Genomic DNA, 17,024 nt, shown 5'->3' with positions numbered 1-17,024 from the left:
ATCTGCCAAGAAGAATGGGTAAAGGTCACTCCCAAACAGGGTGCAAGGCTGGTAGAAACTTACATTATTATTGCAGCAAAAAGTGGTTCTACCAAGTTCTAGTCTGAAAATGCAAGCAGCATTTTTCAGTTTTTAATTTTATTGTAGAAAAATTGCAGAGAATTTTAATAAATAAAGAAAGTGTGACTTTGAAAATGTACTTTAAGAGCATTCTGGCTTGCAATAAGCACACTGTGTGGAACAATCTGTAAGAATCATTTGTAATCCACACCCAGCCACTGTGTTTAAGTGATTCGTCTCCTTTCCTCTGGAACACAGCTTATGACATTATCTGATAATTCTCCTCACACTTTTCTCATGTTTGGACACTGGGATCAATCCCAGGTTTCCCACTGCCTGCCACCTAACTCACGTCCGGTTACTCTGGGGTTTTCAGCTTGATGGCGAGAGCACAGGCTGCGGCTCCTTGTCTGCCTGAAACACTCAGACCATCAACACAACTACATTAATTCATCTCCCCCGTGCTGGGGTAAGGCCTGCCCAACAGCTCTCTGACATTTATGGTTTTTATATGCCAGCATTGCCTACAGATCTTGTGGTGCTCTTCATTCCCCTATTACGTAAGCTTGGGGGGGAGGGGCACCAGAGATTGGACCTGCTTAATATTAAGGAAAGCTGCAGGACTGCTCATATCAAATTCAAACACGATATCTGGGAAAGCAAGGCGTTTACCCCACCCTATACTCTCCCCTCAAATGTTGGAGGGTGCATTTAACTTTTTTTTTTTGTTTTTTTTTTTTAAGGAAGAAAATATTTTAAAGTGCTTATCCTGAAAAGAGCAACGAATCTCCTGTCTTATGGATTCATAACAGCAGAAACCGAACCAGGGTCGCTGCAAGATGAAAAGGTAAAAAAGAAGACAAGTCCAACTCAATTAACTTAGCAAAACCACATCAACAACCTGTCGGAGAGAAATCTTCAGCTGGAGAAGATGCAGGCAGCGAGTTACCCGAGGAATAAAACCATGGGCATAGTAAAGAAGCATTTAGCAAGGAGACGTAGCAGTCCCTGGAGAATCTGCTCCTGCTGGGTGATTATTGGTGCTTGGTACCCGCTGCTTGATTTGGATTTTGGGAATCTGACAATGCCATTGCGGTTCCAAATCTAACTTTTCAGAACCTGTAAGCCCGCGGGCCTCTAGAACGTCTTAATGTGTGCGGCTTCGAGGCACTGGTTCTCCGATAATGTGGCTTGGGGATTGTCAATCTGGCGCCGTGACCATGAAGATAAGTAAAGTCCCCTGCACGTTCGCTCAAAGCCACTGCAATCCGGTGAGAAGCTTGCACCCTATGGATTGGTAAAGTTTATTTAACAATCATTTGAATTTTCACTTTCAGCCATGGCTGCCCAAGAAAACCACTGACCTCAACACCACCCGAGAGCAGCTGCACAGGACTTCTCTGTGGCTGTGCAGCTTCAAAATGAGGTTTTGGCTCAATTTGCAGCCTTCTGGAAACACACTGAAGGTTACAGCCCTAGACAAACCTCAAATACAGCAAAGAAACCTGACGACTGGACGGCCGCCTGTACACGCTGCAGCCCAGTTACTGGAAGATCTGGAGCAAAGGGTCCATTGCCTGGGTGCAGAACAGTCACCCAAGGGAGCACGCAGCTGTACATCCAGGGCTTTCGTTTTTGGCCCCTTATATTCCTGAATAGGTAACCTGTTATTTTAGTTTCCTGAAGACGGCCATCCCATCTCACTCACAGCCCCTATGGCTTGTTTGGAATTTCACACTTAATTCCCCCCACCCCTATCCCTCCCTAACCCAACCTACAAGCCAATGCACCGAGAACTAAAAAACCTATGGCACTTATACCCAGTCTGAACCTGAAATTGCAAGTAATTTTTTCTACCATACATCTGTACACCAAGCTTGTGGGTGCCTCCAATGACTTTCTTGTATGAACTTTAGCATAAATACAGAACACTCTTTTTAGTGCCCCACCCAGTCCCTGGCGAATTTTCTCAGGTTAAACATCCTTCTGTCTATCCTCCAGGGCACCTCTTGTATCAGAGTCTGTCCTTCCTGCCATCTTCTTTCAATGCACAAACACTTCTCTTATGTACACAAATCAAACACAATTACACACAAGTCAGCTGAGGCTGACCTAGATCACAGGTAGAATCTCATGACAGTTACAGCTTGGGCCTTCTTAGAAGAACGCATCTTAACAACAAAAATATCCAACATATTTTAACGTCTAGCTTTTAGAAGTTTAGCATCCGGATGTTACAAGGTTGTGATGATATATCACAGAAAGGTTAACATCACGAGATGCATATCCACAAGGTAAGTGAAAATACACAACAGAAATGACTTTATAGTGCTGCAGTAAACACTACATTCTCTGAGGAAACTCTGCCTTTCGTAATCTGAGTTTCAACAGATCTTCCAGATTTGGCAGCAACCTGTCATCCCTTGCACAAGAAAGGCTTTTGGCCGAGCCGTACCCAGTGACACACCAGGAGCTCAGACTTCAGTAATTAATTCCTCTCCCTCCCCACAAACCCCTTGCATACTCACAGTACACAGATAGAATACAATAACTTTCAATATTTACTCTTTTATAGACAAAATTTCTTCCAAAATATATTGTTTATATATATATATTTTGTGTGTGTGTGTGTGTGTGTGTGTGTGTGTGTTTTTCTTTGAGTTTCTATCTCTAAAACCTGCCACGCAGTGCAGCCCTAACAGGGGTGGTTTGGTGATGATCATGCAGGTTTATTGCAGTGGTTCTGCGAAGCAAATCTTTAATACTGTAGCGCCCTCTCTTCCGATGCAACAGAGATGTCAGGTGTGACTATTCCGTGGCCATCTGCTCAACATGGTCATTAAGCAGCTTGTATTGCTCTACAAAACAAAAAGGCAAAACATAAGATCCAACAGATTCATCTCGTCTTAGCAAACTAGATGGGAATGGCGCAGGAACTGCCTATCACTTCTTTTTTCAAGACATTTAACTGTGGCGTTAATCTTAAAAAGGCCATGGCACAACCCAAATGGAGAAATTACTTACCTGATAATTTCGTTTTCCTTAGAGTAGACAGATGGACTTAGGACCAATGGGTTTGTGCTCCCCTGCCGGCAGATGGAGTCAGATTTCAAAGCTGACGTCACCCTATACATACCCCTGCAGTGACCTCAGCACTCCAGTATACTCTTCAAAAGCCACTGTGGACCTACTATCGAAAAAAACGTGATTAAAAATATGATTAAAAACAGATAACCTTAACTGTATTCAACCAATCATAAACCTTGAACTCCAGTAAGATTATAGATACCCTGGATCCAGGGACTGGATGACGGCTTACCCGTTATCTCTTGGAATCAATATCCACTCTACAGGCGAATCCTTGGCACCGTTCTTGGGCAGCCGTGGGTGGGATGCTGAGTTCATCTGTCTACACTAAGGAAAACGAAATTATCAGTAAGTAAGTTCTCCATTTCCTAGCGTGTAGCCAGATGGACTCAGGACCAATGGGATGTACAAAAGCTACTCCCAATCGGGGCGGGAGGCTGCCCACGGTCCGGTAACACCGCCCTTGCAAAGGCTGCGTCTTCTCAGGCCTGTATGTCCAGCCGATAGAACCTGGAGAAGGTGTGCTAGGAGGATCACGTCACTGCATGGCAGATATCAACGGGAGACACCAGTCTAGCTTCCTCCCATGAGACCACCTAGCCCTAGTGGAATGAGCTTTAACCTGAGAAGGTAATGGCTTTCCTGCCTCCACATAGGCTCCCATGACCACCTCATTAATCCAGCGAGCTATGGTAGCCTGCGAAGCTGATTGTCCTTCACGGTGGAAGGAAGCAGGGCGAAACAGTTTCAGAACCGGTCCTGAAACTTTCAGATACCACACCAAAAGTCTATTGACATTCAAATGATGGAGGAGGTGGTATTCTTCCATGTCCTTGTGTTTATCTAGGGATGGTAATGAAATGGACTGATTCAGTTGAAACTCTGAGACTACCTTGGGCAAGAAGGAGGGAAACGGTATGAAGCTGTAACGCTCCTGGAGTCATCTGGAGGAACAGTTCCCGATACCACAATGCCTGCAGTTCAGAGATGCGATGTGCCGAGCATATAGCCACCAGGAACACCATTTTCAAGGTTAATGAACGCAAGGAAAGACTGCGCAGTGATTGAAAGGAGGGTCCTGTCAAAAATTCCAAAACTAGATTAAGATTCCACAAGGGAACTGGCCACCATAAGGGGTGGCTGGAGGTGCTTCACCCCTTTCAGAAAACGGGTCAAGTCTGGATGAACCGATAGGCAGATTCCGTTCACCTCACCCCTGAAATAGGAGAGAACCGCTAACTGGACCTTCAAGGAGTTAAGGATCAAACCTTTATTCAAGCTGTCCTGCAAAAATTACAGAATTAGTGGTATTTTGACCGCCCGAGGGGGGACACTGCATTCCTCGCACCAGGCCTCAAATACTCTCAAGACTTGCACATACGCTAGAGATGTAGAGAACTTCCGAGCACAGAGAAAGGTGGCAATTATTGCTGCAGAATATCCTCACTTCATCAGGTGAGCCCTCTCTAGGGCCAGACCTTAAGACGGACTTGAGTCGGATCCTTGTGAAGGACCATTCCCTGCTGAAGCAGGTCCCTGTGTGGTAGGAGGCACAAGGGGGTCTCCACCAGGAGTCTCCGCATGTCCACATACCAAGGATGCCTGGGCCAATCTGGAGCTACTAGTGGGACTAATCCCCTGTGGTGCTCGATTTTGCGAATGACCCTGCCCAGCAGGGGCCACACAGAAGGAAGGCATATAGCAACACTTCTTCCAGCCAGGTCTGAACGAGAGCGTCTATCCCCAGGGACCACTGATCTCTTCTGCAACTAAAGAATCGAGGAACCTTCGCATCGTGGGATGCAGCCAGCAGGTTGATGGACTGGAGACCCCAGCAATCTACTATCAGCTGAAAGGCTTTGGCCAACAATGCCCACTCTCCTGGATCCAGACTCTCCCTGCTTAGAAAGTCTGCTTTGACGTTGTCTTTTCCTATGATGTGGGAATTTGAGATCATCTGTAGATGTATTTCCGCCCATTCCATAAGGAGAGCTATCTCTTGTGACACTTGCTGGCTCTTGGTTCCACCCTGGCAATTGATGTAGGCTACTGTTGTTGCGTTGTCAGACATTACGTGGATCGCTTGACCCTGGAGTCTGTGGCTGAATTGTAGACATGCCAATCTGACTGCTCGGGCTTCCAGGTGGTTGATGTTCTAGAGGGCCTCTTCCTCGGTCCAGCATCCCTAGGCAGTCAGATCCTGACAGTGAGCACCCCAGCCCTGGAGGCTTGCATCTGTTGTGAGGACCAGCCAGTTCGGGGAGGACAGGGGTACACCCCTGCTCAGATGTGCTTTCTGCAGCTACCACTGGAGCCGGGAGCATACTCCCATCAGTATATGGAGGCAAATCAAATAGTCTTGAGACTGCAGGTTCCAACGTGACAGTAGTGAGCTTTGAAGTGGTCGCATGTTTGCCCTCGCCCAAGGCACTACTTCCAGGGTTGCCGCCAAATGAGAACTTGAAGACAGCGCCACGTCGTTGGGCGTATCGTGCTCATCAGCTGACGCACTTGAGAAATCAACTTCCTTATCTGCGTGGTTGGAAGGAAAACCTTGTCCTGCTTGGTGTCGAACTGGACTCCCAGATATTCCAAGGCCTGTGAGGGTTTGAGACTGCTTTTGTCCAGGTTTGTGACCCAGCCAAGTTCCTGAAGCAAGAAGGTCACCTTGCTGGTCAGCCGGAGACTCTCTTCTACAGACTTGGCCCGGATCAACCAGTTGTCCAAGTACGGGTGCACCAGGATTCCCTCTTTTCTCAATGCTGCTGCTACAACCACCATAATCTTAGAAAATGTTCTGGGGGTGGTGGCTAGGCCAAAGGGCAGTGCCCAGAACTGAAATGGCGACCCAGTACCGCAAAGCGTAGGAAACATTTGATGCCCAATTTTCCAGTCTCACAAGGTCCTCCTGCAATTTATCACGGTCTGCTTATGATTTAACTACTCTGAATAATTTTGTATCATCTGCAAATTTGATTACCTCACTTGTTGTATTCCTTTCCAGATCGTTTATAAATATATTGAAAGAATGGACTCCTTCTGCCTATCGGGCACATCTTTAAGGCCGCTGCTCCCTCCACTGGGATAGTTGTTCGCTTAGAGACAGCGCAGACCAGTTCATCAACTTTAGGGAAATGCAAACATTCCCTTGCTACCAGATCCAGTGGGTATAGAGCTTCTAAACTCTTGTCCACCTTCAAAAACTTGCTTCTGGGGCTTCCCATTCCAGGTCAACCAACTCCTGGAAGGCTTCCATTACTGAAAAGTAGCAAAGGGCTTTCTGTAGGGAAATCAGAATGGGATTCTTCTTTGGTTCCATCATAGAGTCCGCCCCAGGAAATCCAAGCCTCTTCAGAGTCTGGGAAACCAGGGCCGGCAATTCGTCTCTATGGAAAAACGATAACATCGTCCAATACGGTTCTAAGCCAAGGGGAATTTCCCCATCTTCCAAGGAATCCGTACTGTCCCTGCCAGGGATAACCTTGGTGAGGTGGGGCATGCCTCAATGTCTGCTGATAGGCCTTGGAGAGGGAGGGCTTACTGGCTGAGGTTCCATCCGGACAGGGGCAAGTGAGGTAGCACAAACTGTGCCTGTATGAAGGTTTGAAGGCCCTGGAAAATTTCCACCCTAAAGAAGGCAGCCAGGTCCATGCCTTGCCCAGGAAGTACGGGGGTAGGAGCCGCTGAATTTCCCTCTCCATGGATGACCCAGTCCTGGGGATACTCAGATCCGAGGTACTTCTAGTTAAGGCTGTGGCTAACCCATCCTCTGAATGGGAGGAGCCGGGCTTAGCAAAGCCTGGGGAGGCCAACTCTCCCTGGGCTTCCTCACAGTACTGGCATAAGTGGGAATTCAGGTCAGACAGTGAAGGCCGAATATGACAAGCAGCGCAGAGAGAAAGGCGTTTATGTTTCTTGGATGCCACAGCCATTGGCAGCAGTAACTGTGTTCTGTTGGCTTGCGCTTAAAATTTTATGCGCACAGATTTCGGGTGCCTAGGCAGGATGCGGCAAGGCGCACACACAGCCGTGCACCCGGCTTTACCTGTACTCTGTGCTTAGTAGGTTGTGCGCGTATGTACGCATGCAACGTTATGCGTGCAGTGCGTGAACAATGCAAACGCATTGCGTGTACAGATGTTCTATGGAGAGCAATATGGCACAAAGACGTATGCAAGATGGTGCTGCAGCAGCCTACATGCGGTGTGCCGATGAAGCCTAAAACTGGGCCTAGCCCACCAGGGGGAGGGGCGCCGCTCAACCCGCTTGGAAGCCCACTTCCCCTTACCCCAATAGGATCGGGAACGTCGTCGGCAAGGCATGCCGAGCAAGAAGACCGGATGAAGTCTTACCGAAAACCCCTCCAAACGTCTCTGAATCAGGAGGTAAATCTCTCTCTCTTTTTTTTTTTTACTTACATAAGAACATAAGAAATTGCCATGCTGGGTCAGACCAAGGGTCCATCAAGCCCAGCATCCTGTCTCCAACCGAGGCCAAACCAGGCCACAAGAACCTGTCAAGTACCCAAACACTAAGAAGATCCCATGCTACTGATGCAATTAATAGCAGTGGCTATTCCCTAAGTAAAATTGATTAATAGCCATTAATGGACTTCTCCTCCAAGAACTTATCCAAACGTTTTTTGAACCCAGCCACACTAATTGCACTAATTGCACATCCTCTGGCAACAAATTCCAGAGCTTTATTGTACGTTGAGTGAAAAAAAAATTTCTCTGATTAGTCTTAAATGTGCTACTTGCTAACTTCATGGAATGCCCCCTAGTCCTTCTATTATCTGAAAGTGTAAATAACAGATTCACTTCTACTCGTTCAAGACCTCTCATGATCTTAAACACCTCTATCATATCCCCCTTAGCCATCTCTTCTCCAAGCTGAACAGCCCTAACCGCTTCAGCCTTTCCTCATAGGGGGGGCTGTTCCAACCCCTTTATCATTTTGGTTGCCCTTCTCTGTACCTTCTCCATCGCAACTATATCTTTTTTGAGATACGGCGACCAGAATTGTACACAGTATTCAAGGTGCGGTCTCACCATGGAGAGATACAGAGGCATTATGACATTTTCCGTTTTATTCACCATTCCCTTTCTAATAATTCCTAACATTCTGTTTGCTTTCTTGACTGCTGCAGCACACTGAGCCGACAATTTTAAAGTATTTTCTATGATGCCTAGATCTTTTTCCTGGGAGGTAGCTCCTAATATGAAACCTAACATCGTGCAACTACAGCAAGGGTTATTTTTCCCTATATGCATCACTTCGCACTTGTCCACATTAAATTTCATCTGCCATTTGGATGCCCAATCTTCCAGTCTTGCAAGGTCCGCAAATTTGATAACCTCACTCATCGTATTCCTTTCCAGATCATTTATATATATATCTATATTGAAAAGCACGGTCCAAGTACGTATCCCTGAGGCACTCCACTGTTTACCCTTTTCCACTGAGAAAATTGACCATTTAATCCTACTCTGTGTTTCCTATCTTTTAACCAGTTTGCAATCCACAAAAGGACATCGCCTCCTATCCCATGACTTTTTAGTTTTCTCAGAAGCCTCTCATGAGGGACTTTGTCAAACACCTTCTGAAAATCCAAATACACTACATCTACTGGTTCACCTTTATCCACAAATTTATTAACCCTTTCAAAAAAATGAAGCAGATTTGTTAGGTAAGACTTCCCTTGGGTAAATCCATGTTGACTGTGTTCCATTAAACCATGTCTTTCTATATGCTCTATGATTTTGATCTTTAGAATAGTTTCCACTATTTTTCCCGGCACTAAAGTCAGGTTCACTGTTCTATAGTTACCCAGACCGCCCCTGGAGCCCTTTTTAAATATTGGGGTTACATTGACCACCCTCCAGTCTTCAGGTACAATGGATGATTTTAATGATAGGTTACAAATTTTAACTAATAGGTCAGAAAGTTCATTTTTGGAGTTCCTTCAGTATCCTAGGATGCATACCATCTGGTCCAGGTGATTTGCTACTCTTTAGTTTGTCAATCTGGCCTACTACATCTTCCAGGTTCACAGTGATTTGGTTCAGTTCGACTGACTCATCACCCTTGAAATCCATCGCCAGAACTGGTATTTCCCCATCATTCTCATTAGTAAGTATGGAAGCAAAGAATTCATTTAGTCTTTCTGCAATGGTCTTTAGCCCCTCGGTCATCTAATGGTCCAACCGACTCCCTCACAGGTTTCTTGCTTCAGATATATTTTTAAAAAGTTTTTATTATGAGATTTTGCCTCTATGGCCAACTTCATTTCAAATTCTCTCTTCGCCTGTCTTATCAATGTTTTACACTTAACTTTACAATGCTTATGTTTTATCCTATTTTCTTCAGATGGATCCTTCTTCCAATTATTGAAGGATTTTTTTTTGGCTAAAATAGCTTCTTTCACCTCACCTTTTAACCAGGCGGTAATCATTTTGCCTTCCTTCCACCTTTCTTAATGTTTAGAATACAACCAACCTCAAACCCTCTCTCACTAATTCCTGCTGAATATTTATCATACTATTACCATTCACAACTGTCATATTTATTCATTTGATTACCTATGTACCGTTTCATAGTCTTATTTTTTCACTTGCTATTCTAATGTATCAATAGGCTGAAATGTAAATATTGTGCTGTTCAATTTCTCCCCTTCCATCCCAAGTTTATTTTCCTTGTTTTTTGTAACTTTCCCTCTCCCTTTTTCTGATTCACTGTATTTAAAGTTCAAGGTTCTTATTGAAAATATTGTTTTTTACGTTACGTTATGCTTTACACTCCTTGTTATTTGTAAACCGGGTTGATGTGATGCCTATCATGAAACTCGGTATAACAAAAACAATAAATAAATAAATAAAAATATGGACTGCGCCTCTAGGATTGTATTTTTAAACTATGTCCATGCCTGTTGAACACTTTTAACCTTTGCAGCTGCACTTTTCAGTTTTTTTCTATTCTTCTCATTTTATCAAAGTTTCCCTTTTGAAAGTTTAGTGTTAGAGCTGTAGATTTACTTATTGTCCCCCTTCCAGTTATTAGTTTAAATTTGATCAAGTTATGATCACTGTTGCCAAGTGGCCCCACCACCATTACCTCTCTTACCAAATCCTGCGTTCCACTAAGGATTAAATATAAAATAGCTCCCTCTGTTGTTGGTTCCTGAACCAATTGCTCCATGAAGCAGTCATTTATTACATCCAGGAACTTTATGTCTCTAGCAAGTCCTGATGTTACATTTACCCAGTCAATATTGGGGTAATTGGAATCTCCCATTATTATTGCACTGCCAAATTGGTTAGCTTCCCTGATTTCTCTTAGCATTTCATCATCTGTCTGACCATTTTGTCCAGGTGGATGGTAGTATACTCCTATCACTATACTCTTACCCAACACACATGGGATTTCTATCCATATAGATTCTACTGAGCATTTAGTCTCTTGTGTGATCTTTATCCTGTTGGACTCTATACCCTCCAGGACATAAAGTGCCATACCCGCGCCAAGTTGATCGTCCCTATCATTGCGATATAATTTGTACCCTGATATATCACTGTCCCATTGGTTATCCTCCTTCCACCAAGTCTCTGTGATGTCAATTATGTCAATCTCATCATTTACTGCTATACACTCTAACTCTCCCATCTTACTACTTAGACTTCTGGCATTGGCATACAGACATTTCAAAGTGTGTTTTTTGTTTGTATTAACAACCTGCTTTTCACTTGTTAGGGATACGTGGGAAATCATTAGCTTCAGTGATTTTATACATATAGGCATTTGGACTATGTTTGCTTTTATTGGAACCTATCTGTTGGGATGCCCTAACTCTCCTGTTTCATTATTATCCTTCAAGGATACATTGCTCCGAACCATGCACCGCTGAGTGACTGTCGGCTTTCCCCCTTGCTCTAGTTTAAAAGCTGCTCTATCTTCTTTTTGAAAGTTTGTGCCAGCAGCTTGGTTCCACTCTGGTTAAGGTGGAGCCCATCCTTTTGGAAAAGTCTCACTCTTCCCCCAAAGTTTCCCCAGTTCCTTACAAAACTGAATCCCTCTTCCCTGCACCATCGTCTCATCCACGCATTGAAACTCTGGAGCTCTGCCTGCCTCTGGTGACCTGCGCGTGGAACAGGGAGCATTTCAGAGAATGCCACCCTGGAGGTTCTGGATTTCAGCTTCTTACCTAAAATCCTAAATTTGGCTTCCAGAACCTCTCTCCCACATTTTCCTATGTCATTGGTGCCCACATGTACCACGACAGCCGGCTCCTCCCAGCACCGTCTATAATCCTATTTAGGTGACAAGTGAGGTCTGCCACCTTCGCACCAGGCAGGCAAGTTACCAGGCGGTTGTCACGTCCACCAGCCACCCTGCTAGCTACATTTCTAATAATTGAATCACCAACTATGATGGCCGGCCTAACCCTTCCCTCCTGGGCAGTAGCCCTGGGAGACTTGTCCTCAGTGCAAGAGGACAATACATCACCTGGAGAGCAGGTCCTTGCTATAGGATCACTTCCTGCTACACCAGGGTGATGTTCTCCTACTGGGAGACCTTTCTGATCCAAGGCAGCACTGGGGCTACCAGAATGGATTTTGGACTTGAGTACTATGTCCCTGAAGGTCTCGTCAATGTACCTCTCTGTCTGCCTCAGCTCCTCCAAGTCCGCTACTGTAGCTTCCAGAGATCGGACTCGTTCCCTGAGAGCCAGGAGCTCTTTGCACCGAGTGCACACATACAATCTCTCACCGGTGGGTAAAAAATCATACATGTGACACTCAATGCAAAAGACTGGAAAGCCCCCCTCTTGCTGCTGGACTGCTGCCTTCATCTTAATTTTATTCCTAGTTAAGTTTAGGATACTAAGGAGTTGGAATTAAAGTACTTTAAATTTACAGGTGAATTTACTAATTAACCAGCTAGTGTCCTACAAGGGGATGATTAACCTTTCAATAAGGGCTAGTACAATAGTAGGATTTAGATAAGACCCTGATTGATTTTTAATGAGAAAGTGTCTTGTGCCTAAAAATCAAGGGTTGAGTGGGTGGGAAAGACAGACACTAGAATTAACTATCTCTGGCTTGCTTATTACCTCAGACACACACAAACTCTAAAGAATAGATCCCTCTATTTCACCTTTCACCAAACTTATATAAGTCCAAAGATTTCCCAAAGCTATACTTACCAATCCTTTTTAACCACCATTAAATTGATCTTCACTCAGTTAATTGAAGGGTTTGCGATTCCGGTCCTCTTCAACTGCCCATTCTGGTCCTCTTCTATGAATCAGTGCTTACCGGCTGAGTGCAGAGACTATCTCCAGCTGCGGGGGGAGAGGTCTTTGGCAGTCACTGCCGTGCTCTGCTGCCTGCACCGCTGCCTTTCAACTGAAGCAGCGAAGTCCATGCCAGGAACCAGCTACCGGACCAAGGCACATACCTCCTAGGGATCTCGGAAATCGCCTCAGGAATTCTCAACTAGGGTTCAATTTCTTTCTCCAATTTAAATGTAGAATTTCTCCTTCCAAAAAGTACAGCAATTCCTAATGGGAGAGGTACATCCACCATCTGCTGGAGACGGAGAAATACTGAAGGGCTGAGGTCACTGCAAGGGTGTATATCAAGGGTGACATCAGCTTTGAAATCTGACTCCATCTCCATCTGCTGGCAGGGGAGCATAACCCATTGGTCCTGAGTCCATCTGGCTACACGCTAGGAAATGGCTTTTCTCTAATTTCCATGATCTCCACTTGCCCCTCTCAACAGACATTTTCTGCCTTGCAGCCTTTCTGGGTATCGAAGGAACAATAAGTTTTAGGTGGCAAAACTTATAGGAAATGTATAGGAGTACAAAGACAGGAAGCTGAACTACCACTGGACATCTCGGGGTACAGTGCATAGCTTACTATACATCAAAATACGGCAAATGTCACCAGAAGGGAAGGGTGTGTGGGAGTGGAACTGCAAGCAGCTCAAATCCCATCGCACACTACAGGGGAGGAGGGGTGGTAAGGGCGGGCACACCTGCCTCCTCTGATGCAAAGTGGAGCCTAACTGGTGATTAAAAACAGTAACGCTGCAATAATCCTTTATTTTTTTTTTGACTGAGTTACCATGGTTTTGGCTTTGAGGGCACAGTGGCCCCCTTACAGCAAACTGGGGTAGTGGTTCGGTTCTAGTTCCGAAGGCACAGTGGACCCCCTCACGGTATGTTGGGGAGTGGTTCAGTTCTGGCTCCAAAAGCACAGTGAGACCCCTTACAAAATGCTGGGGCATTGGTTTGGTTCTGGACACTGCCCCAGCAGTTTGTAAGGGGACCACTGTGCCCTTTGGAGCCGGAGCCAGAACGGAACCATTGCCCCAGCATGCTGTTAGGGGCACTGTGCTATGAAGGGTGTCCTCTTTAGGATGAGATGTTGAACAGGAGACTTTTACAAGCAGTGTTGACCCCCATGTCAGGGTCACGGCTGAGTTTGAAGCAAATTACATATGCTTTATTCACAAAACTTTTCCTATAGAAAGTCTAATTGGACAAGGGCAGAAAAAAAACATTTATTCCTTGACGTGTTATGTGTTAGTAAAGACCAAGAACTCCTCCTTACCTTCATCAAGATTGCCGATCACTGCCTGCTTCTTCAGAAAGTCAGTACAAAGCTTCTTGCTGAGGCCAAACGCCAACATGTTGTGAGCAAAGGTGCTGGAAGAGCAGAGAGAGACGTGAAGAGAGACACAGAGCACGCTCCTTGCACAGCACATCACACGCCGCCTGACACTTCAGCAGGATATTTCCCCCATCACCTGCGCTACTGCAAAATTTGTGGCTAACGTTTTACCCGTAGACACTGCATCAATTTTTAAAGGAAAAGGACGCACACACTTTCACCCTAAGAAATCTGCTGCTCTTTTTTCTGACCAAAACTGTGCGCATAGGGGTCCATATTCAGCAACATTTAGCTGGATTTCTTACAAATTATTCAGCTAAAGGCCGACTTTTGAGTATTTCAGCATCTCATCTGGCTAAGATGAAGCTGGGTAACATAGTAGTGTTCCAGAGCAGGGTTAAAGTTACCCAGCCAAACTCCAACTTTCAGAGATAGTGGAAAGCAGAGTTTCTTACCTGTAACAGGTGTTCTCCGAGGATAGCAGGATGTCAGTCCTCGCACATGGGTGACATCATCAGATGGAGCCCTGACATGGAAAATGTATGTCAAAGTTTCTAGAACCTTGACTAAAAAAGAAAACCGGAAACTGATCCAATATAGCAGTTGCGACCAAGACAGAGGATCAGTGAACACAAGGAGTTCTTTATTTTGCACAAAACATCATAAAAAGCCCGACTCAGGCCGAATTTCACTCTTTGAGCTGCTTCAGGGGCTAACAGAACAAAACAAATACAAACACATGTAAAAAAAGCAAGTTTGCTTACTGTAAACGATGTTTCCGTAGATAGCAGGATGAATTAGCCATGCTGTCATGGGATCTGTCAATCAGGTCCGGGAGGCGGAGCTTGTCAAAGCAGAGATCAGAGCTTTGCTCTCTGCGGCTGCACGTGTGTTCCCGCGCAGGAAAGTAACGGAATCTCCTCAGGCTGTGATTAAGCTGTATTATAGTTAAAGACTTGGTGACTGTCAGGGAGGAGGGTGGGTCAGCATGGCTAATTCATCCTGCTATCTACGGAAACACCGTTTACGGTAAGCAAACTTTCTTTTTCCCGTCGATAGCAGGGCTGAATTAGCCATGCTCTCATGGGAGTCCCAAGCTCCCAATCACGTTGTTTATGATATATATGTTTGTACATGATCATTAACAGTGTGGCAGTCACCGTGGATAGGAGGATAGAGATTGCAGTATTGCTTGCCTTATCTTCGCATCAGTGACTGCTTGTTGGTCAAGGCAGTAGTGAGATGTGAAGGTATGCAGTGATGACCATGTAGCTGCCTTACAAATGTCTATGGGTTGCACATTCTTTAGGTGTGCCAATGAGGCTGCTACTGGTCTGACTTGGTGAGCTTTAGGCTCTGAATATAGCTGTAAATTCTGTTTATCGTAACATAATTTGATGCACTGTGCTATCCAGCTGGAGATGGTGCATTTAGTCACTGGTAATCCAGGTGCCTTTGGGTCAAAGGAGACGAAGAGTTGAGAAACACAGGAGTCTGAGTTTGTCCTTTCTTTGTAGTATGCTAAAGCTCTTTTGCAATCTAGTTTGTGCAGTAGTTTTTCCCTATCATTTGCATGAGGTTTAGGGAAAAAGGTGGGTAATTCCATGGTCTGATTGAGATGGAATTGAGAAACCACTTTTGGTAGGAAGGATGGGTGAATTCGGAGAACTACCTTTTGGTGATGAAATAGCAAATATGGAGAATAATGGACCAAGGCCTGTAATTCACTAACTGTTCGTGCCGATGTTCCTGCAACCAGGAATACAACTTTCCATGTAAGGTATTTAATATGTGCCGGGAAAAGCATGAGTTGTTCCAGAACTATGTTGAGGTTCCACAGAACTGGAGGCTTAGAGATTTGAGGTCGAAAGTGAGTTAGCCCCTTAATGAAATGAGATAGTAAGGGGTGATTGGATATAGGAATATTGTTAACTGGTCTATGATATGCCCCCCTATGGCACTGAGATGAACTCTAATGGATGATATTGCTAGGCCAGCTGCGTATAGTGTATGAAGATAGTCAATAAGTAGCTTAGGTGAGCAGTCCAACGGTGGTACACCTTTGGAAATGCACCAGGTAGAGTAACGTTTCCATTTATAGCTATAATCTTTCCTCGTTGAGAGTTTCCTGGATTCTAACAAGATGAATTGTGCCAAAGTGGAAACTCCCTGTTCAGTTAAAAGGAGCCTCTCATTCTCCACGCTGTCAAGTGGAGAGATGAGTGTAACGGGTGTAGGAGCATCCCCTGATCTTGGCAGAGAAGATCTTGGCGATTCGGTAACCAAATTGGATCCATGATGGATAATCGGAGAAGGAAACTGTACCATGGTTGCCTCGGCCAGGCCAGGGCGATGAGTATCAGTTGAACTTTGTCTGCTATGCACTTTTGAATTGTCCTCGTTATGAGTGGTATGGGAGGAAAGGAAAGGTATGGGAGGAAAGCCTGTCGTCCACGGGATGAGGAAGGCATCTTGAGCGATCCTGAATTGGCTTGGTCTTATCGAGCAGAATTTGGGAACTTGAGCATTGATCTCCGTTGCAAAGAGATCTATTGAAGGCATCCCCCACTGCATGAATATGTCTTGGGCTATTTCTGTATTGAGTGCCCATTCGTGAGGATGAAATATGCGACTTAGCCTGTCTGCTCTTGTGTTTGCAACTCCTGGTAGGTAAGTTGCTTGGAAAGTGCAGTTTCGCTGAGCATGTTCGAAGATTGTCAGGGTCTCCTTGCAAAGGGACCATGAACCGGACCCTCCTTGTTTGTTGATTTAAAACATCACCACTTGATTGTCTGTGTAGATCATTACCCTGCGTCCTTTCAGGTGGTCTTGGAACACTTGTAATGCATTCCGAATCACTCTGAGTTCTAATAAATTTATTTGCAAGTTTTGTTCCGAGATTGTCCATAACCCTTGTGTTTCGTAAATCTCGAGGTGTGCACCCCAGCCCTTGCGAGACGCATCTGTAGTTAATACTGTGTTGTGAGGAGGGGAACTGAACAATGCTCCCTTGGATAGGGTGGAGTCTAGGAGCCACCATGTTATATCTTTTCTCATTTCAGCGGTCAACGATACATTCTGTGTCAATGGTTGCGAGTGCTGTTTCCATTGACGTTTCAAGCCCCATTGCAGGCGTCTCATGTGTAGCCAGGTGTTGGGGACCATGAAAATCGCCGCTGCCATGTGGCCCAGGACTACT

General features: G+C 45.1%; 1 protein-coding gene across 4 annotated transcripts in view; it reads right to left on the bottom strand.

Annotated features, from left to right (window-relative positions):
• Positions 1-738: 738 nt before the first annotated feature.
• The window catches only part of KIAA0513 (KIAA0513 ortholog), a 163,819-nt gene continuing 147,533 nt past the window's right edge, over positions 739-17,024 (bottom strand). For all 4 annotated transcript variants that reach the window (XM_029608044.1, XM_029608043.1, XM_029608042.1 and 1 more), the window contains 2 exons: positions 13,766-13,860; positions 739-2,918 (listed from right to left, as the gene is read on the bottom strand). In XM_029608044.1, coding sequence (XP_029463904.1) covers positions 2,869-2,918; positions 13,766-13,860 — 145 coding nt within the window. In that variant the 3' untranslated portion in view covers positions 739-2,868. The remainder of the gene's footprint in view (positions 2,919-13,765; positions 13,861-17,024) is intronic.

This window comes from Rhinatrema bivittatum, chromosome 7, assembly GCF_901001135.1.
Source record: "Rhinatrema bivittatum chromosome 7, aRhiBiv1.1, whole genome shotgun sequence".
Lineage (NCBI taxonomy): Eukaryota > Metazoa > Chordata > Amphibia > Gymnophiona > Rhinatrematidae > Rhinatrema > Rhinatrema bivittatum.
The sequence above is the reverse complement of the archived record's forward strand: the minus strand, read 5'-3'. Positions and strand labels throughout refer to the sequence as shown.